The sequence below is a fragment of the Betta splendens genome, chromosome 22 (genome assembly GCF_900634795.4).
Source record: "Betta splendens chromosome 22, fBetSpl5.4, whole genome shotgun sequence".
Lineage (NCBI taxonomy): Eukaryota > Metazoa > Chordata > Actinopteri > Anabantiformes > Osphronemidae > Betta > Betta splendens.
In genome coordinates, this window is record NC_040900.2 from 208,707 (window position 1) to 236,533 (window position 27,827).

At 48.7% G+C, this 27,827-nt stretch overlaps 4 protein-coding genes across 9 annotated transcripts; 1 reads left to right on the plus strand and 3 right to left on the minus strand.

Moving 5' to 3' along the window:
- Positions 1 to 22: 22 nt before the first annotated feature.
- On the plus strand, positions 23 to 16,347 carry mapkbp1 (mitogen-activated protein kinase binding protein 1). The gene is given in 37 exon segments (XM_055505714.1): positions 23 to 394; positions 1,804 to 1,895; positions 2,522 to 2,584; positions 2,675 to 2,732; positions 2,842 to 3,012; positions 3,249 to 3,386; positions 3,462 to 3,644; positions 3,868 to 3,885; positions 4,388 to 4,548; positions 4,629 to 4,827; positions 4,989 to 5,111; positions 5,186 to 5,394; positions 5,474 to 5,565; positions 5,894 to 6,019; positions 6,232 to 6,302; positions 10,582 to 10,709; positions 11,604 to 11,679; positions 11,769 to 11,880; positions 12,051 to 12,114; positions 12,188 to 12,313; positions 12,527 to 12,609; positions 12,789 to 12,844; positions 12,936 to 13,076; positions 13,161 to 13,235; positions 13,315 to 13,436; positions 13,519 to 13,643; positions 13,794 to 13,967; positions 14,134 to 14,215; positions 14,302 to 14,566; positions 14,765 to 14,944; positions 14,946 to 14,996; positions 14,998 to 15,144; positions 15,179 to 15,392; positions 15,615 to 15,664; positions 15,666 to 15,727; positions 15,811 to 15,882; positions 15,884 to 16,347. Coding segments are annotated over 37 exon segments (4,374 nt in total). The 5' UTR covers positions 23 to 277; the 3' UTR covers positions 16,032 to 16,347.
- A 122-nt stretch (positions 16,348 to 16,469) lies between these two features.
- Positions 16,470 to 17,012, minus strand: LOC129602947 (complement C1q-like protein 4; the record flags this gene model as incomplete). Its single annotated transcript, XM_055505715.1, is given in 4 exon segments — positions 16,470 to 16,673; positions 16,675 to 16,747; positions 16,749 to 16,806; positions 16,871 to 17,012. Coding segments are annotated over 4 exon segments (477 nt in total), but the record flags the coding sequence as incomplete, so codon positions are not given.
- LOC114847983 (uncharacterized) lies at positions 16,993 to 21,648 on the minus strand. Of its 5 annotated transcripts, none has more exons than XM_055505406.1 (20): positions 21,494 to 21,648; positions 21,319 to 21,414; positions 21,082 to 21,165; positions 20,857 to 20,919; positions 20,628 to 20,717; positions 20,304 to 20,363; positions 20,142 to 20,216; positions 19,991 to 20,053; positions 19,520 to 19,594; positions 19,387 to 19,449; positions 19,184 to 19,246; positions 19,053 to 19,115; positions 18,688 to 18,750; positions 18,312 to 18,386; positions 18,206 to 18,235; positions 18,071 to 18,124; positions 17,776 to 17,859; positions 17,517 to 17,705; positions 17,206 to 17,407; positions 16,993 to 17,131 (listed from the first exon to the last, which is right to left on the minus strand). In XM_055505406.1, the coding sequence occupies exons 1-20, from the start codon at positions 21,636 to 21,638 to the stop codon at positions 17,110 to 17,112; spliced, it is 1,659 nt and encodes a 552-aa protein (XP_055361381.1). In that variant the 5' UTR covers positions 21,639 to 21,648; the 3' UTR covers positions 16,993 to 17,109. The 5 variants fall into 5 exon arrangements, with proteins under 5 accessions (XP_055361381.1, XP_055361380.1, XP_028993866.2 ...); XM_055505405.1 differs by having other exon boundaries at positions 17,517 to 17,579; positions 17,643 to 17,705; positions 18,071 to 18,235; XM_029138033.3 differs by having other exon boundaries at positions 17,206 to 17,269; positions 17,346 to 17,407; positions 18,071 to 18,235.
- A 705-nt stretch (positions 21,649 to 22,353) lies between these two features.
- On the minus strand, positions 22,354 to 27,582 carry atg14 (autophagy related 14). Of its 2 annotated transcripts, none has more exons than XM_029138041.3 (11): positions 27,071 to 27,582; positions 26,680 to 26,742; positions 26,556 to 26,598; positions 25,985 to 26,066; positions 25,646 to 25,883; positions 25,343 to 25,569; positions 24,691 to 24,808; positions 24,534 to 24,624; positions 24,024 to 24,109; positions 23,770 to 23,944; positions 22,354 to 23,275 (listed from the first exon to the last, which is right to left on the minus strand). In XM_029138041.3, the coding sequence occupies exons 1-11, from the start codon at positions 27,346 to 27,348 to the stop codon at positions 23,153 to 23,155; spliced, it is 1,524 nt and encodes a 507-aa protein (XP_028993874.1). In that variant the 5' UTR covers positions 27,349 to 27,582; the 3' UTR covers positions 22,354 to 23,152. The 2 variants fall into 2 exon arrangements, with proteins under 2 accessions (XP_028993874.1, XP_028993876.1); XM_029138043.2 differs by having other exon boundaries at positions 26,680 to 26,980; positions 27,071 to 27,211.
- Between the last annotated feature and the right edge of the window lie 245 nt (positions 27,583 to 27,827).

The following is a 27,827-nucleotide window of genomic DNA, read 5'->3' on the forward strand; positions in this document are numbered from 1 at the left end:
TTATCGTGAAAAGCCAGACAGGAAGTGTTGGTCTAGATGCCTTGTGTGGTCTTGACGCCGGCGGTGCGTTTTCGTTTCTTCGCCAAGGCGGAGAAATAAGATGCGGAACAGCAGCCGAACCAGAACAGTTCAGAACCAGGACAAAAGCCAAGCTACCTAAATCCTTCGGCCCGGACCGGCTTGGTCCGCAAACAGCATGACCGCAGCAGCGCCGGTGGTGGAGGAGGCAGCGAAAAGGAAGTCGCTGAGACGCAGCTAGCCGCCAGCTAACGGCACGATGGCCGCGGAGCGAAGCGGCACGATCCGCAGCCGCATCAAGAACCTGCTGCGCTCCCCGTCCATCAAACTGAGGAGGAGCGGCACCGCGCGGCACAAAGAAGACCTGAGCGGCAAGGTAGCGCAAACGCACAAAGACCTCTCCTGAACTCGAACCCGACCCGACCCGGCCGACCTGGACTGAGCTCTGATAAATCATTTTAATTGTTCTGCTCGGTTTGCTGCCGTCATTATTTTTACAAATTCGATGTTAAATAATTTACAGACTCAAAGTGTGAACTGCTCAAATATTAAATAGGCAAATGTTGAAGGCATTATTTAGAGTTCACTGAAGCTGGTGCGGTCTCTGCAGCTTCACTGCAGCAGTTGCAGATTTACACACAGCTGCTGCATCAGCACATTTTTTCCAGTTCAGCTGGAAACAGCAAGAACCAACAGCTGCTCAGTGAACCTCAGAGCTGCTGCTTTGCCGCAGCAGGAAGCGACGTCATTATCACTAATCAATAAATAGTTTGATCTTTGAAACGTGTGGGAAAAGCTCTATGGTCCCAAGCTGACAGCAGCAGCCTTAGTATTTACATTGCAGACGGGTTAGAACACGACTGTAGCAGGTAGTTCAGAGGGCACTAGTCTTCTCCTGTGGGCTGGTCCCATTAGGGGTCTCCACAGTGATCAGGATCCTCCACCTCCTGACTCCCTGGGTATCTCCTACTGTGACTTCAGCCAACCTCATGTCCTCTGTTATCACATCCATGCATCTCCTCCTTGGCCGTCCTCTTGTGCCTGGCAGCTCCATCTCCAACATCCTTCTACCTCGTGTGCACATGTCCAGACCATCTCTTTGGCCTTGTTGCTAACAACTTGCAACTTGAGCTGTCCTTCTGACATGTTCGTTCTTAATCATGTCTATAGAGAACTTCAGCATCTTCATCCCGGTTTCCTTCATCTCTGCCTCTGTCTCACTGCTACCGTCTCTAGGAGTCTTTACTGTCTACTAATATTTATAATACTGTGGCAGGAAGAATAGGAAGAACTTGTCTGAGCCCATCTGAGTTGGAGAGTTGTAAGAGGTGAGGTTTAAACAAAGCCTTTATTGGTCATTATCACAGATTGGTCTTCTACATTTGACCCATCCCCTGAGGGAGCAGAGGGCGGCCGTATAGCAGGCGCCCGGGGAGCTAGTGCAAAGTGTCTCGCTCAAGGACAGGCGGGGGATCGAACCGGTACACTACAGCCGGTAGCGATTCTCCCCATCAGACGTTCTGCTGATCGACATGTTGGGTCGACAGGACTGGCTGCAGCTGTTCTGGTCTAGGTTTGGTCTGGGTCATAGTCAGACCGACAGAGATGGGAACTCGGACTTAATTGTTCCTGGACCATTAGGTGTGTGGGCTGTAAACCTATCCTTGGGTTTGTCTAATTGAGAAAAGAACCGTCTTAGACCGGCTTAGGTCCCACAGGATCATGGGGTTTTCTGGTAATGGGCTGTTTGATAGTAACCAATGACCTTTGATCTTTATCCTTCAGGTGACCTTGGAGAAGGTTCTAGGTATCACAGCCCCAGGGAATCGAGCGCTAGCCTGCGACCCTCGGACTGGACTGTTGGCTTATCCTGCTGGGTAAGACTGGGGTTCATTTCATTCAGACGTGTGAAGTGACCAACGCTGTTCCACATCATTAGATGTTATGCTGCTGTCGTTCTCCACCCAGGCTCCTATTGGAAGCCAGATTTTACACTCCATACCTGTGGTAACCACTCATGACTATAAGCTTTGTAGTAACTGTGTGCCGATAAGGAGCATCGGAATTAGCTTTAGGTCAGACCGGTGTATAAACATGAAGGAAGGTGGAGTCACATACAGACTCCAGTCTGAGGGTGTGTTCCCTGAACTCATCCAGCCAGTTCCCACTGTTTGTTCTACCAAGAGGTCAAAGGTCACGGCTTTGATGTGACACAAACTGGTAGACACAGAGTAGTTCTCAAATAATAGACACAAAGACGTAGACTCACAACCCTGTTAGAATGATGCAACCGGTCGGGGCAGACATCGCACACAGTGAGCCTGGTTCTGTTGCGGGTCACTGCTGCAGAGTTTTTCCTCTAACTAAAAATCAAATGTGTATATATTCAACTGACAATTAAATGTGTGTGTGTGTGTGTGTGTGTGTGTGTGTGTGTGTGTGTGTGTGTGTGTGTGTGTGTGTGTGTGTGTGTGTGTGTGTGTGTGTGTGTGTGTGTGTGTAGGTGCGTAGTGGTTCTGCTGAATCCTCGAAAAAACAAACAGTATCACATCTTCAACAGCTCCAGGTAAATCAGCCAGATGCGATGTTTATCTGGTGCTTGTACATGACCTGTCTATCACATTGATGTCATGTGACCCATCTGTGTCTCTTTCAGGAAGGCGATCACTACATTGGCCTTCTCTCCTGATGGGAAGTATGTGGTGACAGGAGAGGTGAGTTTTGATGCAGCCATACTTGAGTTGGGTCTGATTGACCTTTGACCTGAGCCACAAATCCAACTCTCGTGCCTGCACTCTGGTCAGTTTGTCTCCTCCTCCACAGAGCGGCCACATGCCAGCCGTCCGGCTCTGGGACGTGGCTGAGCGCCTTCAGGTGTCGGAGCTGCAGGAGCATAAATACGGCGTGGCCTGTGTGGCGTTCTCTCCCAATGGAAAATACATTGTGAGCGTTGGCTACCAACACGACATGATGGTCAATGTATGGAACTGGAAGGTAACGTACTGCAGCTTACTACGCAGAAATATCATGACAGGTCTGCGTAGATCAGAGGCTGAGAGAGTCATCCTATCGCTCCTGAATCAAACAAAGTGAAGAAAACACCTGTACTTCTTATCCAGGAGCTTTTAATAATTAGAGTATTGCTCTGCATGTTCTTTACCTGCTCTCAACGTTTCTTTACCTGTTGGTGCTTGTTTATCTCTTCTGCACTTGTTTTGTGTGTTTATCAGAAGAATGTGGTGGTTGCAGCCAATAAAGTTTCCAGTAAAGTGACGGCCGTCTCCTTCTCAGACGATAGCTCGTACTTCGTTACTGCCGGCAACCGGCATGTGAAGTTCTGGTACCTGGATCATGGCAAGACGTCCAAGGTTCAGCTGTCAGCTGTTAGTGGCCAGCACGCCGTGCCGCCATGTGACGCCTGCTAACCCCATGTTTTTGTCCAGGTGAACGCCACGGTCCCTCTGCTGGGGCGTTCAGGGCTGCTGGGAGAGCTTAGGAATAACTTCTTTTGCGATGTGGCGTGTGGGCGGGGCCAGCAGTGCTCCTCCACCTTCTGCATCACCTCCTCCGGTCTGCTGTGTGAGTTTAATGACCGGCGACTCCTTGACAAGTGGGTCGAGCTGCGGGTGAGTCCGCTTCTCTCCAGACTCACATTCAAAAGATCTTTTGGTTTCACATTTCAGTGAAATGTGAAACCAATCAGTTTGATTTCACTCGTGCTACAGGGCATGTATATATATATTTAAACTTAAGATGTTACTGTAAGTCCTGAGTCCTGATTTATCTGGACCGTTCGCTGTGTGAATCTGCTCTAATGTAAAGTTCTGTTTTCTCCTGCTTCCTGTGCAGAGACTCGACTCTGCTGCTGTAAGTCGTCCCCTCACCTGGATGGTATTCATTCATTGACTAATTCAGCCAGCCCCGCCCACTTGATTCCCTTCACCCCATTGGTCGGTTTACAGAACGCTGCCGTCATTCATGCTTAGGGCTAAATCTGATTGCCACAAGGACTAAAGGCAGCATCCGTCCACCTTCATTCAGCATTTACCCTCTGCTTAGTGCTGTCCATCCTCTAGTGTTGGACTGTTCTGATACAACACAGCAACGTCAGCAGCTTGCGTTCATTTTCAGTCTCAACAGAAACACAGTCACATTAAACCTGCCTAACCATGAGCTCCACTTTCCACTTATGTTCTTGGTAGCAATTATTGACTTTTACTTTTAACCTTTTTTTTATGACACCAAGTAATTGCTTTTATTTTGAAGGAACCATCACCTGCAGTACATTTCCTGTCACTGCATCCTCATGACACTGATATGGGTTGCGATAGGTGGACTCACCTGTCTGTCTTCCTGTCTGTGTCCTCAGACGTGTCAAGCCACCTGTCTGTCTGTCACAGAAGAGCTAATCTTCTGTGGTTGTTCTGATGGGACGGTGAGAGCTTTCAGCCCCATTAGCTTGCATTTCCTCTGCACCCTGCCGCGCCCACACCACCTGGGGGCCGACATTTCCAAAATGTTGGACACCAGGTTAGATTGAATGAATATGTGGCCGACCTCAGGACCCACAGAACCACGTGGAGTTTAATCACATCTGTTTGACCCCACAGTCAGCTGTTCTCCTGCAGGTCCCAGGCTCGGTACCCAGACACGGTGGCCGTGACCCATGACCCCACCAACCACCGGCTGTCCTGCGTCTACAATGACCACAGCGTTTTTGTTTGGGACGTCCGAGATCTGAGAGAGCTGCACCGGGCAGGAAAGCTGTACTCGGCTCTGTACCACTCATCCTGTGTGTGGAGCCTGGAGGTCAGTGTGTAGCTTGTGTGTATGGATGCGTCCTGTGCTTCAGATGGTTTAAGTTTACTCTTAAAGACAAACCCAGTGTGTATGTAAATGATATGATATCATTAAATGAAGTAAAAGTGTTAAAAGTGATGGCCTGCTAATGCTGTTGCTGTGTTATGCAGGTGTACCCAGAAGGGCGGGGGGGGCGTCTCCCCCCTGGCTCCTTCCTCTCCTGCTCCTCAGACAACACCATCCGACTGTGGAACATCGAGGGACACGGCTTCACCCAGAACATCCTGAGCACTGTACGACTACACACTCGCAGTAGTGTAAGCATGTACTCCTGCACAATAGCTGACCTTTGACCTCTAACCCCCAGGACCTGCATAAGGTCATTTATGTTGACGACAACGTAACAAGTCTGCTGGACACAGAGAGCATTACTGTAGCTGGGGGCAGCACAGAGAAGGGGGGAACGTCAGGTTCAGAGGGGCAGCAGACAGACCAGAACAGGCCGGGCATCCGGACCCTGACAGTCAGTCCTGATGGACAGCACCTAGCCTCTGGAGACCGCATGGGGGTTCTCAGGTAAGGCTTGTAAAATACAGTACTGAAACTGCTGAGTGGGTGAAATGCTGCATATGTCTGTCTGATGTTTGTGCTCTAGGATCCATGACCTGGACACGATGGACGAGATCCTTAATGTTCAGGCTCACGACTCTGAGATTCTCTGTCTGGAGTTTTCCAAAGGAGACACAGGTGAGAACACATGTAAAATAAACAGTCTACAATCCACAGCTTGACATGTTCATAATGTATCGAGCAGTTTAACACGGAGCAAACCAGTGACCTGCTGAACATGATCCTTTGTGATTGAGCTGATTCTTCCTCCCAGTCACAGACGGTCGGAGTTGGTTCTGGTCCTGTGGAGCTAAACTTATGTTTTCTCCTGAGTGTGATGTGATCACACACAGACAGAATGTGTTGACTTCCTGACTCTGTGTCACACGTTATAGCACAGTGTTAATATTTATGCTCTTTCTACATTGTGTATGACCAACAAACACACATACTAACGTGTGTCTAGGCCTCCAGTTATTAGCCACCGCCAGTCGGGACCGTCTCATTCATGTCCTGGATGCAGGCAGCGAGTACCGTCTGGTTCAGACTCTGGACGAACACTCATCCTCCATCACTGCCGTCAGATTTGCAGGTGAGTCCCCAACACACTGACCTCAGGACAGTGAGAGTGGCGCGAGAAAGCAAAAGTCATGCTCTTAGCGGTCACTTCACAGTTTGCATCACAGCTGTGTTAGTAGGAGAAACCAACCCCAACAGGATGCCTGACCACTAGGAATCCACCTGCGATGGTACGATTGGCTTTCTTTTAACTCTCGACTGTTGTGTTCTGCTTAAATCCATCAGCCAATGAAGGGAAGGTGAGGATGATCAGCTGTGGAGCCGATAAGAGCATCTATTTCCACACTGCGCAGCAGGTGAGACATAAACCTGAGTGATATCACTGTCTCCAGATTTTCTCTGTAACTGTAGCTACTTGCTGCTTGTTATTATGATATTGTTATTGTAATATCACTAGAAGTGTTATTCATCAAACCCTATTATTATTGACTTTACCATTTGATTAGTAGGAAACACTTCAACCATACTTCATCTTTTAGGTCCTTCTTAAAATGACTTAATTCTGCAGTTCAGTAAAACAAACACTTACACCAGTTAACGCTATGAGCATATTAATGGTTTTAATAGAATATCAATGAGCATTATTAACAGGAAAGTTACAATCCCAGAGCAGGATTGAGCCTTTCCGCAGGTTACCGCCCCCATGATGGGGAATGTACCATTGTATATTGTTTACTGGCGAGGGTCAAAACTAGACTGACCGGTTTTAAAAACGAGCGTCGAACTGAACTGAAAGGTATTCTAAACCACGCTCCTAGAGCGGGGAGACAGACTACATGACCTACAAACTGGAGGTAGGACCCAAATGCACGACCCATAGACAGGACTGACAAATAATGATTTAATATATTAAACATGCAGACAGAGGACAACACAAACTAAGGACACTGCGTATGCAGGATAAGCCAGAAAACAAAACATGCAAACTAACACATAAAACTCACAGGTAAACTAAGGATCACTGCAGAGCAGGAAACTAAATAACTATCCTAAAACACAAAACATGTAAACAACAGTATCTAACATAATCAGCAAACAAACACACAAACCTAGACAGAGCACGATGGCACGGTAACAAGTAACACATAATGTGACGAGTAACGAGTAACAAGTAACGAGTAACAAGTAACGAGTAACACGTAACAAGTAACACATAATGTAACAAGTAACGAGTAACAAGTAACGAGTAACACGTAACGAGTAACACGTAACGAGTAACACGTAACGAGTAACACATAATGTAACACGTAACGAGTAACACGTAACGAGTAACACGCAACGAGTAACACGTAACGAGTAATGCACCAACAAAGACTGTGCACAAACTGAGACCTTAAATACCAGACAAGACAGGTGAACCCAATCAAACTAATACAGGAAACACAAGACAGGAAACAAGGACACAAAACCAAAAGGGTGAAACCAGGCTGCCCCTGGTGGCGTGGAAGCCGAGTCACAACAGAGCCCCCCCCTCAAAGCCGGCTCCCAGACGGCGAACGTGCACGAACTAGACGAGCCGGGCGGGCGGAGGGAGGCGAGGAGGAGGGCCAAACGAAAAGACAAAAACACAGACAGAAACGAGAACCCAACATGACAACCAGACAGTAGACACTCCAAACAAAAATAACCCCATAACTCACAAACACTTGTACGATCCTGATGATGATCAAAACATAAGTTTTGATCAGGTCCAAAACCAATTAAGGTTGTCCATGAATAATAGGTCCTTCCCAGTTTCATGGTGGGTGCCAACGAGGCAGGGTCCGACCTCAGCAGCCGCTGGAAGTCAACTGGCACTCCTGGTGCCTCCAAACATGAGCCCAGCTCTCTGGGAGGGCGCCGACGGTAGAGGCAGGGCCAGCATAGCAGCGGGAGGTTTATGGCGGCAAGGCGACCAGTCTGGTGGCCTAGCCCCCATGAGGCCCAAGGCCACTCGTGGACCACCGCGACGACGAACGGGAACCAGCGGCGTCCTCCTTGGACCACTGCGACGACGAACGGGAACCAGCGGCGTCCTCCTTGGACCACCGCGACGACGAACGGGAACAAACGTGGCCTCCCCTGGACCACCAGGAACCTCAAGGGTTCAAACGTGACTTGGCGACAGGAACCTCACGCCGTGTGCCATCGGGGAAACAAGAAGCAGCCCCACCCTCAGAGACGCGCCCCTCTTGGAGGGCAAGACGTGGAGCCGGAACCGGAGCCAGAGACGAAACCAGACGTGGAGCCGGAACCGGAAGCCAGAGACAAATCCAGACGTGGAGCCAGAACCGGAGACAAAACCAGACGTGGAGCCAGAACCGGAACCAGAAGTGAAGCCGTACCAAGCAGATCAATTGGGCTGGGAGGCTGAAGAGCCGCCGCTCCCAACGACGAACCAGAAGAGTGGAGAGCCGCAGGGCTAGAAGGTGTAGCTGCGCCAGGCAGCGAGTCCTCCACTGCAAACAACGTCTCAGAAGTGGGCGTCTCGGCAGGCCAGCAAACAGAATCCAACTCCACAAACAAACACCCCATACCCGGGATTGAACTGAGCCCCGGAGTCTCCAAGATTAGGTCCATAGCTTCTAGACAAGCCCTTCGCTTGGTCTGCATGTTTTGACTGTCAGTAACCTCCATGACCAGCTCACTCAACGAACCCAAACCATAGGGGAAATCGCCCTCATGTCACTGTCCAAACTCAGTTCAGGCAAACAGAAGTAATCACGAGGTACTGGCTCCGCAAGCGGAGCACAGGAACATGAACCGGTTCAGCGATGCAGACCACCAGGAACGGGAACCAGTTCTGCAATGCAGACCCGGAATGGGTACCAAACTTAACCTGCCTTCATCAGCTGGACTGCAATCAAGACCCGTTGTGGTGAGCTGAGCTGCTTCCCTGTTGTCACCATCCGGCACAAACTGCGGTTCCCAACCTTTATGCGGTAGATCAGGGGCAACTGCAGTGCTCTGGGAGTTTACTGCCTTATCAGAAGCGAGCTCCAAACGCTGCGGACTACACGCGCAAGCTCAAAGGCAAGCTTCTCTCTTAAAACAGGAAACCTGGTTACAAGGCCTCCGGTTTACCTCTGGAACAAGGAGGAATTCAGGAAACGATTTTAATTAGATTCCTCCAGCTTATTCAGCGCTACCAGTCTGACCAACGGATTCACACCCGTACCAATCCTGTCCAACAGGTTCAAAGAATAAATCCACCAACGAGGGTTAATTCAGGAACAGGCTGATCCCTCCTCGGCAAACTGGGCAGGACCTGCAGCGCTGGCCTTCGGCTGACAGGCGGACACCGACGCTTGGTCCCTCATATCCCCGTGGAGCAGCGTTCACCACACGCTGCGACTTCGGGCTCGGCACCTCCCTCGGGGAGAAACCGCGAGCCCGTCTCCGCCGGAACGGGCACCCACCGTTCACTTGCGGACTCCAGCACTTCGTCTGCGAAGCACCGGGCAGGAGGATAAAGTCAGCTTGTGTTCCCCAGCTGACTTGCCGCGAATCGCGCTCTCTTTTTTAGAGCGCCGGCTTCTCTTGGTGTTTCAGCTCCTTGCCAGATCTGTCGAGCCTCCTCCGACGACAGTCTAGTTTCCGGCTCGGACGAAGCGTCCCGTACCGGCGTTCCAACGGAGACGCGGCTGTTTACTGGGCGGTAAATGACGGCGGTGCCCATCGTTGCTCCGACAAACAAAACAAACAGTCAAAGCACAAGACGATTGCAGACAAACACTTAACTACAATAAAACACACCTGAGCTACACTAACGGGCCGACTGGGTCCTTGTGGTTGGTGCATTCTGTTACGGCGACGGGTCAAACTAGACTGACCGGTTAAAACGAGCGTCGAACTGAACTGAAAGGTATTCTAAACCACGCTCCTAGAGCGGGGAGACAGGACTACAATGACCTACAACTGGAGGTAGGACCCAAACGCACGACCCATAGACAGGACTGACAAATAATGATTTAATATATTAAACATGCAGACAGAGGACAAGACGAACTAAGGACGCTGCGTATGCAGGATAAGCCAGAAAACAAAACATGCAAACACAAACACAAAACTCACAGGTAAACTAAGGATCACTGCAGAGCAGGAAACTAAATAACTATCCTAAAACACAAAACATGTAAACAACAGTATCTAACATAATCAGCAAACAAACACACAAACCTGGACAGAGCACGATGGCACGGTAACAAGTAACACATAATGTGACGAGTAACGAGTAACAAGTAACGAGTAACGAGTAACACGTAACGAGTAACACATAATGTAACAAGTAACGAGTAACACGTAACGAGTAACACGTAACGAGTAACACACTAATATATTTGCATTTTGAAGATGTGCAATATCTCCTATTTCCCACCATTCATCAGTGGTTGATTTGTTTCTGTAACATGCACAACATCTTGCAGAGTTAGTCTTTGCACGGTATCTTTTTCCATTAGTAGTAAGTAATGTTGTTTTTGTTGTTTTATCCTGTTTCTGATTTTCCCATTGTGGGACAAATTAAGTCGTATCGTAAGGCACAAAACAAGGATCATTGTCCAGCTACAAGATTCCGTCTCACTTCCTTTATCTCAGGTGGACGAAGGTTTGGAGTTCACTCGGACTCATCACGTTGCCAGGAAGACGACTTTGTTCTACGACATGGACGTGGAGTCAACCAGGAAGTACGCAGCGGTTGGAGCTGCCAGGACCGCAAGCATCAGGTACCAGGCAGACGGATTAGTGTTAATCTGCTTAGTTCTTTAAGCTTGGGTTCTTGTTGCAGCCCATCACAAACCCAAGACCTTCTGTGAGAACTATCACTACACCACCGAGCGAACCCTTAATCATTAGATAAAACCAAGCAGACGGTTTGTGTTTAGGGGCTTTTGGGTACCTCACACACATGGGTTGCTAACGTGAGGATGAGAACCAGTCAAACCAACCTCTTGCACTGAAGGTTTGGATTCATCAACCAGAATACATGGAGACAGCAGTGTCTGTGAAAAACAAAGGTTTCATGTGCTGAAGTACACAATAAGATAACTCTGGTTCAGCTCTGCCTGCTGGCAGGACAGAATTCAACACAAATGACATAAAGTCACAAAACTAATTAAGATTAAGTATTAAAAGTAACTTTAGATTTAAAAGTAAATATGTCAGAAATGAATATAAAACAACTGTACAGCCTGGTTCTGTCCAAGACAACAGTGCTGACATGCTAATGTTTGTGTTGGTGAGCTAACGCATGACGACCACCTGCTCCTAGAAACATGACTGTTGGACAGCTTGAAAACTCAGAAGTCAGTATGTGTCAGTGTGTCTGTCACCATGGAAACATAACAGTTCCTAATCAGTTCACACAACCATGAGCCGCGTTTGCTCCTTTTTATACCTGGCATGATCCTCTTACCTCATACTCCAGGACAGTGTTACTGGAAGCTTTGAGTCCTTTAGTGTTGCTGAGTTTGTTTCAGCTTTAAACTTTGCCACTAGTAGCTATACCAATCCAATAAAGCTCTTTGCATTTCTCTTTGTCTCTGTGTAGTAAATGTATAAATGCCCTGTGTCTTATACAGTAGGTTCTTCACTGATGGCAGGTGTTTGCTCCTCTGCAGGATTTTTAACATTAGCAATGGTAAACAGAAGAAGTTGTATAAAGGCTCTCAGGGAGAGGACGGCACACTCATTAAGGTTGGCAAAAGTCAGTTTATGGTAATGTTACTATAGCGTTCATAGCAGGTTGAAGGGATCCAGAAGTCTCAACTCTGTCTGCTCCTCAGGTACAGATCGACCCATCAGGTCTCTACATCGCCACCTCCTGCTCCGATAAGAACGTCAGTATTTTTGACTTCTACTCTGGAGAGTGTGTGGCCACCATGTTTGGACACTCAGGTCAGTCTGTTAGTCACAGGATTGTTGTTTCATGACCACAAAATGGGAAACAGAAGAAATAGGTGATGATTTATAATAAAATATTGTGCCCATGTATCACTAGTGCCCATGTTCAGATGAATCAATGTAAATGAATGAATATTTTAAGTTTGTGTGTCTTGGTCTTTCAGAAATAGTAACAGGCCTGAAGTTCAGCAGTGACTGCAGACACCTGATCACCGTGTCTGGAGACAGGTAACGTAGGACCAAGCACACGTCTGAGTGTTTGGGAGTCAGAGTGAAACTGTGTCTCTGTGTGTTTATGCAGTTGCATCTTTGTGTGGCGTCTCAGTCCAGAGTTGACCATCCGGATGAGGCAGAGACTCGCTGACATTCGACCTTCCTGCAGCGACATTTCTCAAAAGGCATCACAGCCAGGAGCCGGGAGACTGAGGTCAGCGTTGGTCTTGTCTCTGAGCTCAGAGTCTGCATTTTAACAAACTACAACAAGCTGTAGCACACAAAGCTCAAAACTAATATTGTTAGTACACAGAGTAAAAATGTCGATCATCAGATCATCAGATGTCTCATCAGACAGAAATAATGAGACAGAAATCATTATTATTGTGGTTGAGTTGGTAAGAGTGACTGTTGGCTGTTGGAGCAGCAGGGACGCCTCGTCTCCTTGTGGTGTCACCATGTCCTCTGACAGCGACAAGGAGGAAGCGGAGGAAGACGAAGAGGCCGGCAGTCCTTGATGGTCACGACCGGACAACTGGAGGAGGAGCAGAGGGAGACAGGGGTGTTACTGCATCAAAACAGCATAACAGTCATTACCTGCTGATGATTATTAGTGAGGGACTAAGACAGAAGAACCAACCAGTGAGAGCAGGATGGAAAAGAGGGAAAGTAAAGCTTCTTCTGATTAGCTGTAGATGTGTGTGAGAAGACGTTTGACTCTGGGATCCACAGAGACGGAGTTCAGGTCAGTAGAGCCATTTACTTTCCGTTCTTAGTTTTAGCGGGGGTACTTGTTGGACCTGGTTCTGAGGGAGGGTGTGCGTATGACTCCTCAGGTTGCCTCAGAGGTTCGGCTGCCCCGCCGCCGTTGGTCCAGGAGGATGGGAGCTGCTGACAGCGTCCTGATGGTGAAGTCCATGTTGGATCTGAGGCTGCTGGACTCATATTGTCCTGACAGATGGAAGCAGCAGATGAAGGTTGGGCTTCAACCCAAACACTAATAAAAAGCACTCTCAGTATGATTTAAAGAAGATGCTGGATCTAATTTCCTCTGTCTGCAGGTGAAAAGCTGCCCAGGGGGGCAGGGTCTGTCGCACAGGACCAATAAAGAGCTGGGCAGCACCATTAGCCTGCAGGTCATTAATGCCTGGGTGAGACTCAACACAACAACCCACCAAATCCAATGCATCACAGTGTTATTTTCTGTTCAGGTAGACCACAATGCAAGGACCAATCAGAGGCCAAGACTTCATCAAGCTGTCCAATCAGAGCCTGGACAGGGAAGAGCCAGTGTTGTATCCTAATCAGTGGGAGGACAGAGTGAGCCTGGCTGGCAGGTAGGACCGCTTTCCTTGTCTCAGCTGAACTGATCAGTGGTGCGTGGCTCTGGTGTGAACCCCAACCTCTCCTCTCAGCGAGTTCCCAAGTGAGGGAGGCAAGTCCTGCAGCGTCTGGTGGACGTCAAGACAAACCGAGTCCAGACAGCGGCTGCTCACTAGGGTTCAGTTCCAGCATGTCAAGCCCGGAACGACCTGCAGTACACGGTGAGACAGCGCAACCAGCAAGAGACCAGCATCTCAGTCAGGACGGATGAAACCTGAGCAGTAGTCTTGTGTCATGTGCCTCATGATGACTTTAGATGTGTATTAGTTTACTACTACATTAATAAAAAACGTCTGTCTACCTGGTCTCAGACTCTGAGCCCACGGAACATCTTGGTTTGGACGGAAACTCATCTGAGATGGAGGATGAGGATGAAGAGGAAGGAGGAAGCAGGAAGGTGGAACCTGCTGTGGTCCCACAGACTCCAGACCAGGAGGCGTTCCTGAAGGAGCACTTTGTCACGCTGGCCGAGCTATCCGCCTCAGGTACAGCAGAACACCTAGCCATGAGCAGAACCACATCACTCAGTGTAGGTGGTTTGGAGCTCACTTGTCCTGTGGTAGATGCATAATTATCATCCAAGATCATCCAGTTAGACTCATTCAGAGCTGACAGTGAGTCCATGTAAGTGACCTAAGTCTGTGTTGGCAGAGAGTCCAAGCCAAATGTCCCACAGCCCCAGTGAGAGTCTCAGCATCTCGTCCAGGTTCCTGTACCAGAACTCAGCTGCAAGGTAAAGTATCACACATCAGAAGATCCCTTCAGGCTCTTACTGGATTCTCGACCCGGGTCATTCTTCTCATGTTTGTGTTTTTCCAGTCGGGTCCAGTCTGTGTTTCCTCTTACATCTCGGACCAGTGGGAGAGGAGGAGCAGAGATGAAGGTGCATCCTCTAGTCTCTGAAGTCCGACCTCTGATGGAGCAGACCCACACCCAGGATTGGAAGCTATTTAGGAAACCAGAACCATTCCCAGAAACAACCCCAAACCAGGACCAAACTGAGCCTGTTCAGGATGGGGGGCAATGCAGCAGGGTGGTAGCGAACAGCTCCACAACAAGGACATGGAGGATGCCTCGACCCAGAAGATGATTCAGACCCCTCCCACTAAAGAAAAAGGTCCAAACCCCCAGTAGAGGCCAGAAGGAATGTGGCCATGTGAACTCTTCGGGTCTCCATAAAGCCCAGTCAGTGCAAAGCCTGTGCTCGTCACAGGTGAGGAACCACAGCTCCTTCAGAACCACTGACAGTGCTGCCACATATTTAAACCTTCCTCTCAAACAGGTGAGCGGAGCAGAGAAGTCCCCCTTCAGCGCCCACCACCCTCCCCTCCTCCCCCAAACGCCCCTCTCATCTACGGCTCCACCCATCCAGAGAGCCAGCCCCGCCTCTCCCCAACAGGAAACACCCTAAGAGTCTTCCTCCTCCACCTTTATCCCCCTGGCACCACGGTCCTACATGAGCCCCAACCGCTAGCTCCATGGCAAAGATATCCCGCTCTGTGTCAGTGGGCGACTGGCCTCAACGAACCCGCCGAGGATCCTACAGTGACATCATCATCGCCGCCGGTAACCTCCACTTCCTCTCAGCTCAAAGAGCCTTCACCTCCTGTTGCTGTGGTGCCCTCCAATGCAGCTCTGGCTGTACCTCACCAGCTGTTGTTCTAGCCGTGGCTGCTTCCTCTCCCAGTAACCATGACAACCAGGCCGCGCCAAATCATCGGGGTCTCCAAGCTCGGGGTCCCTGGAAGCAGCAGATCGCTCCCTGACAAACCCTTGTCTCGCCTCCTTCTCACTGTCCACCAGGACTAACACTGCCACCGTCTCCTCATCTCGCCCTCCTCCTGTCTCCATCTCCCCCTTAACGGCCACCCTACAGGAGGAGCAGCCCCCGACTTGGGGAGATGAAGCAGGTTTGGACCCTCATCATCTTCCTCCTCCTCCCCTTTTCCCGTCATCCCTGTATGTATGATCAGGGCTCAGACTCTGCCCTTCGTTCTTCTCTTGTTCCATCATAATGGGTGAGGTGCTCCACGCTTCCCTTTTGGTGCTTGTACTTGTTTCTTTGCATCTGATCAGACATGTACAGAAAACTGGACCCTCAGCTTCTGCCTCTCTCCCTCCTGTGTCTGCAGACCAGCCAATCAGCGTGGAGATGTGCAGAGCTCTGACCAATGAGTTGCAGCGCTTGCTTCAGGAGAGCAACACACTTGTACAGGCAGGTGAGTGCAGTGAGTGTTAGCGCGCAGCCTGCCATTACCTTTGGTGTGGCTAACTTAACTTGGGCTCCATCATGTCCTGCAGCTCAGCGGCTCCTCCCCCGACCAGCAGCACATGGCCTGCTGTCCTATCGGAGGCCTTCTGTTCCATGAGGGAGGAGCTCGACTCCCTGCCGCTGAGCGTGCCGGGGCATTGCTGGGAGCAGTGGGGGAGGTGTGAAGGCGGCGGCGCTGCTGGAGGAGTACTCCCTGCTGCTGCTGCAGGCTGTTCACAGAGAGGGTTCAACGCCTCCCCACACTGACCCCTCACTTCTTCCTCGTCTTTACAGATGAAACACACGAAGCCCATTTTGACTTTTACTACTTTTTTTTACTTTCTCGTCTTAAATTGTGTGACTATTACAGTTGTTCAGATTTATGGGAATCAGTCGAGATTCTGAAGGCTCGACTGGATGATTTATGACTGACTGTAGAGCGGCTAAAGAGCAATACGACACTTCTGAATACGGAGCCGTGGTGGTAACACTACTGAAAAAATGACTGACCATGGATTTGTAGTCATGGTTGCTAGTTTCTAATTTTATTCAAGTTGTACATTTTTATAATTGTTACTGCAAGAAACTCTACTCCTTCAAAAAAGCTTTGACTTCGGTGTTTGTCAGACTTTTTTTACCACTCTACTTATTGAAACACCATATCATTAAAGAATCACATTTAGGAATAATTTAAAGGCAAGTTTCAGTTTAGGCCACTGTCCATCCTTTGTCCAGTTTAAACACTGCTGTGTGGAAGAGGAACAGCAGGCGTCTCACCCATAGCCTCATCCTGGAGCGGGAAGAGCAGGAATCCAGAGAAGACGCTGAAGTTCCGGGAGTCGTCGTAGAGCCGGTAGCTGGCCGGCAGACGGAGGCGGACACTGTCCCCTCGGTGCAGCTGCAAAGCCACAGCGTTGGAGGTGGAGGCGTAGCCGCCCATGGTTGTTCAGGTCTAAGCTGAAGACGACCGGCTGGTTGTTCCTGTACAGGGATAAACCCATGTAACCTTTCAGGTAATCTGCAGCCGGTGAAGCTGAAGAAGTAAAGTCCTCTGACAGGAGCCGTGAACACGCCTGGAAGACAACATGGAATCAACAGAAGCAAACAAACATGACGTCTTCCATGAACACAATTGACCTGCAGAGGCGTTGTAGGCCTGGCCGATGTTGGTGATGGTCTTAGAAAAGATCAGAGTCCTTTCTTCATCAAATGGACCAACTGATCCTGAATCAGTCAGACCCGCTGAAAAAGCCACTTTCAACTTATCTAGCAGATGATGTCACAGTTTAGCGCTCGATGTGAACCATTCATGTTTTAAGAAAGATGAAAATCAAACCTGTGTGGTCTTCGTGATCAGCTGCAGACGAGTGTTGCTCTCATCCAGTCGGGCACTCATAGCTGAAGAAGATCGCATCAGCTTTAGCTTTTCAGTGCAACATGAAGGAGCGATTCAAATATGAGACTGCAGTTACCAGCTCTTCCTGTGTTTTAGGCGGTCCAGCTGTGTCTCCCCGAGTCTCAGTCTGTTCTCCAGCTCTGCAGAGAGAAAAGGGTTTCTATAGCAACCAACATGGTTACAGGACTGAGCCAAACAAAAAGAACTATGACTCGCCTGTGATTTTGATCCCACCAGTTTCAGTGTGGAGTTGACCTCTGTCAGCAGAAGTGACTGTGCTGCACCGAGGAGACAAGCAGAGCTCATGACAAAACATTAGCAGATGGCTAAATCCACTCTCACCCTCTCAGTGGGCCTGATTCTCCACAGAGAGAAGACTGGGTTTACCTTTGTTCTCCTGCATCAGCTTGGTCACTGCGGCCTCACCATCCGTAACACGCAGCTGCAGCTCTGAGAGGGAATACTTAATAAAGAAACATTCCTTTATACTGTGTAAGAAACATGTTCTGTTACCTTCAATTTCCCTCCGATTCATCGTCAGTTGCTCAGAGACAGTGCCCAGTTCAGCAGCTGTGGCTAAAAACACGAGTAGGCTCAGTTTCAGCAGCAGCAGCTGACATGATGCTGCTGGACAGTCATGCATCACCTGTGTTCTGTGACCTCAGCTCGTCCACTTGCTCCCCAGCTTCGTGCAGTCTGAGGCCGACGGCCACCAGCTGCACTTCACATCCTGAAACCAGTCATGCTTCAGCTCAGGGGCTCCATGTTTCAGCCTCACACAGAGGTTGCTTCTTTGTGTTTGATCACAAAGACTGAAAGCAGACAAAGCTCCTGGTCTGTGGACCATTAAAGCTGACGTTTCCTGCTATGACATTACATTTACTTCATACAAATGAGAGTAAATCCCTCAACTACAGAAGGTAACAGAGAAGATCCTTCACCTGAAATGTTCCCCAAGAGTCTGGACTCCAACAAAGAAATCTGACCAAACTGAACTGAAACAAGAAAACCAGAACCAGACTCACATGGATTCAGTCTGTACAACCGACAAATGTTTGAGTTGAAATAATAAAAACCTGTGTTTTCAGTCTTCAGGTTCTCCAGCTCTGAACAGAGACATGATCATAGCTCAGAGTATTTCAGCACAGCTAGTTATTGGTGGATGCTTAAACAAACACGCACCTGTGTTGATTATGTTTAGTAGACGTTCGGTTGTGTTCAGATTCCTCTGCAGGTCCATCAGTGTGAAGCTCTGACCTTGAGGAGAAACTGTTGAGGGTTAAGACTGAACCACAAAACGACCTGATGCCTGTTAGGAAGGCATTCCTCAGGGAGACGCGTTGGATTTCCCTCAAGTTTTAGTTTGTAGCTATTGTAGCGCTAACATGCTAATCTACAGATGGAGCGTTTGATCCTGTTCTGTGACAAAAAGCCCTGAGTGACAGGTTGTGAACTTAAAGCCCCCATCGCTTTGAACTGCAGGTCTTTGGATTGCTGTGTAAAAGAGTTCCCACATCGATACAAATGTATTTCCAGATAATGTTAAACCATTTGTTACCTGTGTTTTCTCCTCTCAATTCTTCCATGTGTTTCTCATTGACTCGGAGTTTGCGCATCAGCTCTAAACAGGAAGATTAAACATCACAGATCAGTCAGACATAGCAGCGGTTTAAGTTGTGGTGTGGTGTTGACATCTGCCAGTCTGGACTCTATTAAACAGCCCCAACTGGAAATATGAAGTGCAGTTCAGATCTGAACAAAGCATCAGTGTCAGAATAGTTGAACCTGTGGTTTCCATCCTCACATCTTCCAGACTTGTCTCACAGACTCTCAGCCTATTCAGCAAATCTAAACACAAAACTGAGATGATGTTTCTCGAGTCAGATCTTCTGTGATTAAGTCAGTGATTAGCAAAGGTGTCACCTGTGTTGTTGGTCTGCAAATCGTCCAGATGCTTCTCACTGACTCTTACTCTGAGCTCCAGAGCTAAAGAGAGCGTCAGAGATCAGTCAGATGAATCAACCGATCATTTATACTAGCTCCAGTAAATCCACCTGTAGTGTTGCTGCTGCTGTCTGACAGCCTGGACTCCATTGAAGACAGTTGAACAGACTGGTCTGAAAACACAGCACATCAGGAACTGATTTTAAAATACTACCTGTGATGGACTTGTTTATTTACGCAAACAAAGATGTGCTCAGCGATCATCATTATTAGAAGAACAGGACACAAGTCCAACATTCAGACAATCGGGTACCTGTGTTCTGTCTGTGTGCAGCCTCCCAGTGTTTCTCAGTGACTCTCAGTCTGTTCAGCAGCTCTGAAAAGGACGCACATGTGAGTAGGTTGACTCATCCCTGACTGGCGGCGGAGGTACAGCCAGACGCCACCTGTGTTCATGCTCCTCTGCAGACTCTGGCTTGAGTTCAGCTTCTCCTCCAGGTTCATCAGTTCTGAAGTTTCATCTGAGAGCAGAACGACAGGACCTGTGTTGAAAGTATGTTATGCCTGTGCTGCTTATGGATGGGACCCAACGCTGCCGCAGTGAAGGACTTCTACTTTGATTTTCTATGTGCTTCTTTAGTTGGTGGAAACTACAACTGTTTTTTATTTATCTCTGAGTAGATGAACTGGGCGATGGAAGTGTTGCTGGTGATGATTTTGTCCTGACTCTCTCCCTGCTGATATAAGGACGGAAACCAGAGATCACAACATCTGGTCACAGCTGTGACCAGTGCAAGAGCAGAGCCCCAACCGTCCGTTTTTAGTTTTTTTACAACGTATGGTTCACAGTGGTAGAACCGAGCCAGCTTTTACTAGGCTCCCCATCCTACAGGCCCAACGTGGTTCCTGTTCCTCACCTGTGCTTCGTGCCTGCAGCTCCTCTAGGTGCCGTTCAGCAGCACCAAGTCTGCTGCTCAGAGCTGAAACCACAGTGCTGGTGTTTACTCAGAATCCTCAAACAAACCACGCAGCAATTCTGTGCGTGTGAAGGATGAAGGTGCATCTCACCTGTGATCTCAGCTGGGACGTGGTCCAGTTGTTTCTCTGCATCCTTCATCCGAGAAAACAGTTGATCCGTCCGACCTGGATGTATCAGAAACGACAGCAGTGCTCGTCACTGACCAAACACATGCACAGTAAGACAGGAGAAACCAAAGCTGGATCATTTACCCAGAGCAGCAGCCAACGAGTTCAGTTTTGCCTCCAGAGAGTCCAGCCGACTGTGCAGAGCTGAAACAAACACACCCATCCTCATTTTTACGTTTGATCCATCATGTAGATGAGATCAACAATTTACTAAACTAATTCGAGCAGTCAATTGCATCAAGTACAGTTAACGTCCTCCCTGTTAGTCTACTATCGAGACTGATGTTCTGTTAAACAAAGCGTCTGCTCTAGTTTAATGAACCTGCAAAGTGAGAGGAGCCTCACAACTTTATGAAACCATATTTCTATTGGATTCATGTTTCATCCTGTTTTTATCTGCTCCATCACCTTCACTGTTCAGCTGCTTTAGGATGATGTTCAGTCGAGTCTCCAGCTCTGTCGCTTCTGACCAAGACGAACTGTTGGAAGCTGGAAACGCTGCAGGGAAGCAAGACAATGGAACTTGTGTCAACCATCAATGTAAAACACAAAGTCCCAAAGTCACCTGTTTTCTCAGGTCCAGTTCTATGTCTGAGTGTTTGTGTGAATCCGACAAATGAAGCCCAGTAGACCTGACCTGAGATCTGCATCCTCAGCTCCTCCATTAGAGCCTCACTGTTGCATAGTCGCACTGCTAGAACTGAAACCAGGACAGAAAGCACATTGACACACTAAGCTGGAGACAAACAAGTCACCACGCTCTATAATGAACAGTTCCTACGGCCAGAACCTCTGTGATCAGGTTCTGTTCTAAAGAGCTGAGAACAGATTTAATGCCCAAAGCGTAAACGATGAAGACGACCTGCGCTCTTCCTCCTCAGCTGCTCTACCGTGCTCTCACTCGCCCTCAGTCTCGTCTGCAGGAATGGCAGCTCTGCAGCCAGAGCTGTGGAGGCAGAGCAGCACAGTGTTACCACGGCACCCGGGCCCGTGTCCATTAGCTACATTTAACAAAACATTGTCACTTGTTGGTCACTGAGAAAACACTGACAAGATCCCACCGGTATCAGAACCGGACGCAGCAGGCCCAGTGTCTGACCTGTGTTCTTTCTCCTTAGGTCTTCCACTACATGCTCACTGACGTTCAGTCTTGACTGGAGCAATGATACTTCAGCTGAAAGTTTGAGTACTTGAGCTGCAACACAAGAACGACAATGTGAACCAACTATACGAGTTCAGACCTGGTCTGGTTCCGGACTCCTATGCTCTCCCACCTTTGCTCTGCTCCTCCAGCTGCATCAGCTGTTTCCCTTCCTTGTCCGTCCTCTCCCTCTGCTGTACCACCATCTGCTCCAGACCGTCCAGGCTTCGTCTCTGCTGCTCAGCCTCCACCTCCCGGTCCCTCAGACGACTCTCCATCCTCCGCTGGGCCTGGCGCCGGTCCACCTCCTCTGCCTTCAAGCTCAGGACGAGGTCATTCAAGCCTCGCAGCTCATCCCAGATAACAGTGAGGTGCTGGCTGACATCTGCCCCGGTCCAGTCTCCCCCGTGGGGGGGGGGTGAGGCCTGCGACCCCCCGGGAGAGAAGCCAGAAGACAAAGAAAAGAGCAGAAAGCAGAGAAAACCGAGCAGAGACCTTCATGGTGAGACTAGAAGCAGCAGCTCAAAAAGTCCAGCAGCTAATCCACAAACACTAATCTGAGCTGGAAAATCCTGAAACAGAATTATGTTCCTCCCAGGAAGCTCAGGTTTAAACACCAAGACATCAATGATCAGCAGGTTGAAGGTTAATGAGTTAACTCTCACATTTCTTCAGAGGTTTGTCTTATCTTCATTCATCTTTAACAGCAGCAGTTTCATATAGGACCTCATTTGCTGACACAATCAACTGATCCAATCCTGCAGCCCGGTTCATGTGAGCGGCGCCACCAGGGTCTAGCATGCATACCACACATATCTTACACTCTAATCTTCAGCTCAGAGGATCTGTGATCAGCTGTCACGTGCACAGCCCTTCTGTGCTCTATGGTGCACACTAATGGTGCTCTAGCATGGACCCAAACCCTTAAAGGCAGCAGCTCTGGGAGGATCGGACCTGCTGAAGATGGTTTTACAAAACATTCAGTCCACAAACTACAATAACAGACTTTTATTGTAAACCAAACCTTTCATAGCAACAGAGAAAATAAAACATCTGAATACTTTCTCTTTCCAACAGCTGCAACCGTTGCTATGGTAACACATCTAAACACAACCAGGTATCTGTTAATAGCAATGCTTTCAGAACCAGTCCACTGTGAATGAACTCCAACACCAGGTAACTGAAGTTCTGGAGTCCTTTTGTTTCTCACGTCACATACAAATATGAAAACAAGCAAAACTAAAACATTTTAACGAACGATTCCTTTTATAGTGAGGCCAGAGGAGGGTCAATGGGCCAGAACAGCAGTCGGAGGTTCAGATTTGATCCTTATGATATTAAAGTATTCACATCTTCACTCTGCTAGTTTCTGTCTTGGTCCATCCAGGTGTTTCTCCTGTGGATCTGAGAGGAGGGAACCAAGACCAGGTTCTGACCCACAGACATCACAGCGAGTCACCAGGACAATCGTTTACTACCCATGAAACCCCAGCTACTGTTGACTGACTCTCATTTCACCAACAATCCTCCTTTATACTTGTGTAATTTGAACCTCCTGAAACTGTGGAGCATCAGTTTGACATTAAACTTTCATGGGGAGGATGAGCCTGTTGGTAGCAACTGTGTGGAGTCAATAGATCCGATGGGTGGATTTCTCTTGGCCTAATGTCTGCCGACCATTTAGTGTGATGTGGCATGTTCATCTGAGGAACCTCTCGGTGCCTTTCAGCTTCACGTAATAGTGACCTGTTGACCTCTCAACTGGATGACTGTAAAAGGCTGGTTGCGGGCATCAGCGCTGGCCGGTGTAGGCTTTAAACCAGGACGTGACGGAGGCAGCGGCTGATGAGATCATCCCTCCAGTGTTGGCAGAGGGCTGCGACACCTGCAGAGCACTCTGGGAGAGATCCATGGACTGTACAAGACAAGAAGCAGATGAGGTGATGTTACACAACTGATTGAGACTTTAAAAGCCATGCAGAGACTATCTGTGCCTTACTTAACCGCCACCACTGACGACGGGGAGTCCTGGCAATAATTCGCAGCTACAGAAATAATTTTCTAGATGTAATGCGTTTAGGATGGTTTTAGTTTTATTGGCCATACACAATTACATCTTTGCCATCTGTGCCATACACCTGTGGCCATTTTCTTTAAGTAGTGTCCCAAGTCACCTGCCATTGACTCCGTCCTATTACAACATTGATATAAATGCGTTCCATCACACATTTAATGTTTTTCTGCCTGTAGAGACCTGAATTGGGCAAAGCTGCAGGACGAGTGCTAACCAATCAGTGGATCCATCCTCCGCCGACCAACATTGTGTTAACGTCCTGCTGATTCTGCTGTTTGTTTGCTTACATGTGAACATAAACAAGGGTTTGATCCCAGTCAGACATGAGTTTTTACCTGTGATGGGATGTCACAGAACCGTGGACTGGGCACTGTCTCCCAATCTGTACCCAGGTCGGTTTCCTCGTCCGTCACCTCCTCATCTCCGCTCTCCTCTGCCGGACCTGCAGCCTCTGGCTCCACAAACTCCATCGACTCCTCTAGGTCAACGCTGACCTCAAACGGACCCGTCCTGGACACAGGTAAGACTCGTAGGAATTAGGTGGTCTATGAGACAGACCTGCACCTGAGTCAACTGTCTTCAGTATTACCTGCCCAGGTTGTTGTTGTCAGGGGAAACCAGGAACATGATGTTCCGCAGACTGTGGTGAGGATGGAGCTGCTCACTATCGACATGCTACACGCGCGCGCGCGCGCACACACACACACACACACACACACACACACACACACACACACACACACACACACACACACACACACACACACACACACACACACACACACACACACACACACACACACACACACACACACACACACACACACACACACACACACACACACACACACACACACAGCTGTGAAGCTTAAATTTCAGAACAAACAATTACCTTTGTTTGAACCAGGCATCTGAATGTTTAGATGAGATTTTCAAAAGGTAAATGTATTAGCAAGTATAATATAAATAATTTGAGTAAACAAATAGCAGCCTAGAGATTCACTAACAAAAGGTTACTTTCTACACAGCCCAGGTCACACTGGGGATATTAAAGTTACTGAACATCTATGCTGCTACAGAACACAACATCATTAATCACCTGTGAGAAGCAGAGATGCAGGATGTTGGTGTTGAGTTTGCTCAAAGCTCTGGTGAAGCGATACCGGCTCAGGTTCTCGCCACAGAACTCACTAAGGAATAAACACACATTCAGTGACTGCATTTCCCTCACAGGACGCCGCGGCAGCAGGCCTTACCTGTTGCAGAGCTTCTTGGGCAGGTTGATGTCCAGGATGTGGGACAGGATGGTGACAAGTTGAGTGGCATAGCATAGAGCAGCACTGATGGTGTGAGCCGGGTTAATGTGGTCCATTTCTGCAGCAAAAAGGTCAAAGGTCAAAACAGGCACAGGAGAATGCTCTAAGTAAACTTCACTCACGTCTTCTGAATCAGTGCCACAGGTCTTGGGCTTGACCTTAATGAGCTGAGGGCTGGTGCTATCAGTGTTTCTACCTATGATGGGACAGAACAGTGGACTGGGCCAACTCCCAGTACTCACTACAAACAACCCTGTGGTGGTGGTGGGAGGAGACACAGAATTCTTAACAGGTGAAGCCAAGCTGGAGGTTCAACCTGTGCTCTCAGGCCCATGAAGCTAAATGGATGTGGTGTGAAAGGACAGAAGAATGCTATCACCGTCTTCCAGACAAACTCACCTGGATGACTGACAATCTCCACACACGTTTTACTAAGTAGCTGACAAACGTCTAAAATCATTAGGCCCAGTTTTCTGCACAGTAAACTAAAACTGAATGTCTTTAACTAGGAAGTGTAAATCTGCTGCAGCTGCCATGATTTTTAAACCAGTCACTGATGACGCAGAACTACACAGGTTGTCTGCCTTCTCACCTGGGCCCTGGTTGGAGCTCTTCTCCTCTACCCAGGTGTAGTAGGCAGAGCAGTCTCCATTGCTGGGCAACGTAACAGAAGGTCCCGTTATGCTGATGCTTGTTTCACCGTTCTGGTCATCCCATATCCAGCGTCCCGACAGGTAGGTGGTCCTTCGAGCCTCTGCCAACTCGCTCACGGTGCTGGAGGTCAAGGCTAGGTCACACTCTGCCACCACATCTGGGTCTCTAAATGACAAACAGTGGAGACGTTTTGGTCTAACAATGGACGTTAGACAGGCAGACCAGTCAGCTGTGGACGCACCTGCTGCCCTGCTTCTCCTCCTGTGTGGGGAAGATGTGCGTGGTGAGCTCCAGGATGTGCTCCCGCCTCAGATCTGCCAGCTGGCTCAGACGGCTCTGCAGATCCTTGCTGCGTTTCTCCAGCAATTCCCCCAGACGACGGTTGTGACGCTCAATTTTATCCCGCTTCTCCTGGTGTCGACCAGCTCGATGCTGCAACCGCTGGCTCTCCCCCTGAGAGAGCAGCAGGAGCTCCTTATCTACAGCAGAGGGTGAGGAGAGAGGAAGACTCTGATCAGTTCACTGGTGTCCGCTTCCCAAGATCTGACTTTATCACAGCCACTGGGAAAAGATGACTCACCGCTCTTCACCTCCTTGCTGCCCCAAGCAACTGCCTCCTTTAGCTGCTCAATCTTCATCTTACAAGACATGATTTTCCATTTCTGGGGGAAAATGCAGCTTGTTAGCTTATAGTCACATGTTCAGACACAGTACCAGGATGAAAGCAGCAGCTCTACATACACACTGTTATTGTGTTGTGTTGTTGTGGGTTTAGTGAAGCGGGAGGAAACGAGCTGTAACAATGTACTAGAAGCCTACAAAAAATATAATTTACTTTGCTTGTGTGTGACAGAGAACCAGAAGCTGAGTCATTTTTACATTTCTAGAATTTCTACAGTTCAGCTGAGCAAAATTTGGCCCATGAACCCTGTTGTCATGGTTTAACACAGTTAGAATTAGAGAAAGATTGTGCTTCAGCTCAATCAGCTGTACTCATTGTTAGTCCACTTCTGTTTTCCTTTTTCTATTGGAGACGTGGCGGTTGGTTCTGTGTTCTTACACCGTTTCATACCGAGGTCTGGGAGTTCTCTCAACGTCCAAAACAAAGAGGACTGATATTGACAGAAGCACTGAGCTACAGCTGAACTCACCATCTCATCAGACAGAAGCCTCTTGTCCATGTTGTGGACAACTCTAACAAGATACAAACCTTCGTTAGCACCACAATCTGGTTCCAGACACGCAAACATCTGGGTCTTTAACACCTTTCGTTACCTCTGCTGCAGCTGCTCCTTTTCCTCCTTCAGCCTCTTGAGTCGCTCCAACTTTTCTATGTATCTGTAAAGAAACACGGACATTAAAGTGTTTGCCTTTGAGCTGACAAGCTCTTTGTCCTATCACACAGCTCAAGGGCCGAGGCCGAACTAGACACGTCGATCCATGGTTCGTCATGTGTAGAATCAAGCTGCGAACTGGACCCAGCTGCTCACACACGAGGCTGGCTAGTAACTCAGTTGTTTTATTATTCCTTGTGTGATCAACCAGATTCTTCACTTTTGGGTCCCCCAAACAGCCACTGTCAAACATTAATAGTAAATAGGTCTTTGTGAGTGGAAATGAAAGACCCTAAGTAAATGTATGGGTGCCTGTGGATCGACGCCTTCACCTCTCCACGTTCCTCCCATCGAAGTAGACGAAGTCTCCGGCCTGGACGCACCGGGCACAGGTGAGCCTGCGGCGGGAGGTGCTGCACAGGGGGCATCGCTCCACCGCCACATACAGCCCCTCCGCGTCGTCCACCGACTCCACCATCGCACAGCTCGGGCCGGAGTGAGCCGGGTGTGGGTGCTGGGACCGGACAGACGACCTAGTTCCGGAGTGAAACACGGGGGATGAAGAAGCTCGTTCCTGGCAGAGCTGCGGGAGCTCCGCTGTGGACGCCATGGAGCTGAACCTAAGCTAAGAGCTAAGCTAAAGGCTAGGGCCAATTACCGCTTAATCAAGTCTAAATAAAGGCGATGTTCGAGTCTGTCCCGTCGACGGCTCCAGGCTAAGCGTTTCAGAGCGAGAACACAGAACCGTCAGCGCTCTGAACGTGACGGCGAAGCGGACACACGAACGTTGTTTTGGTGACGAGGAGCCAAAAAAAAACAACTTCCGGCTTGCTCGGAAAACGTGGTTTGTTTGGGAAATGACGCAAACGGGGCAAAGATTCTCACTATTGGCGCACAACGTAATTATTTCATAAACGTTTAGAATCAAACTCACGTTCTGTTTATCAGCGAGTTGTTTCCAGTCGAATTTAAAACAATCTGTGTCAGATCAATTTCAAAGACGTTATTTTAGTATGAGGAATCTCACAGCGTCGCTTTCTTTTCTAAAGAATCTGCTCGTGTGATATTTTACATCATTGTTTTTAGGTT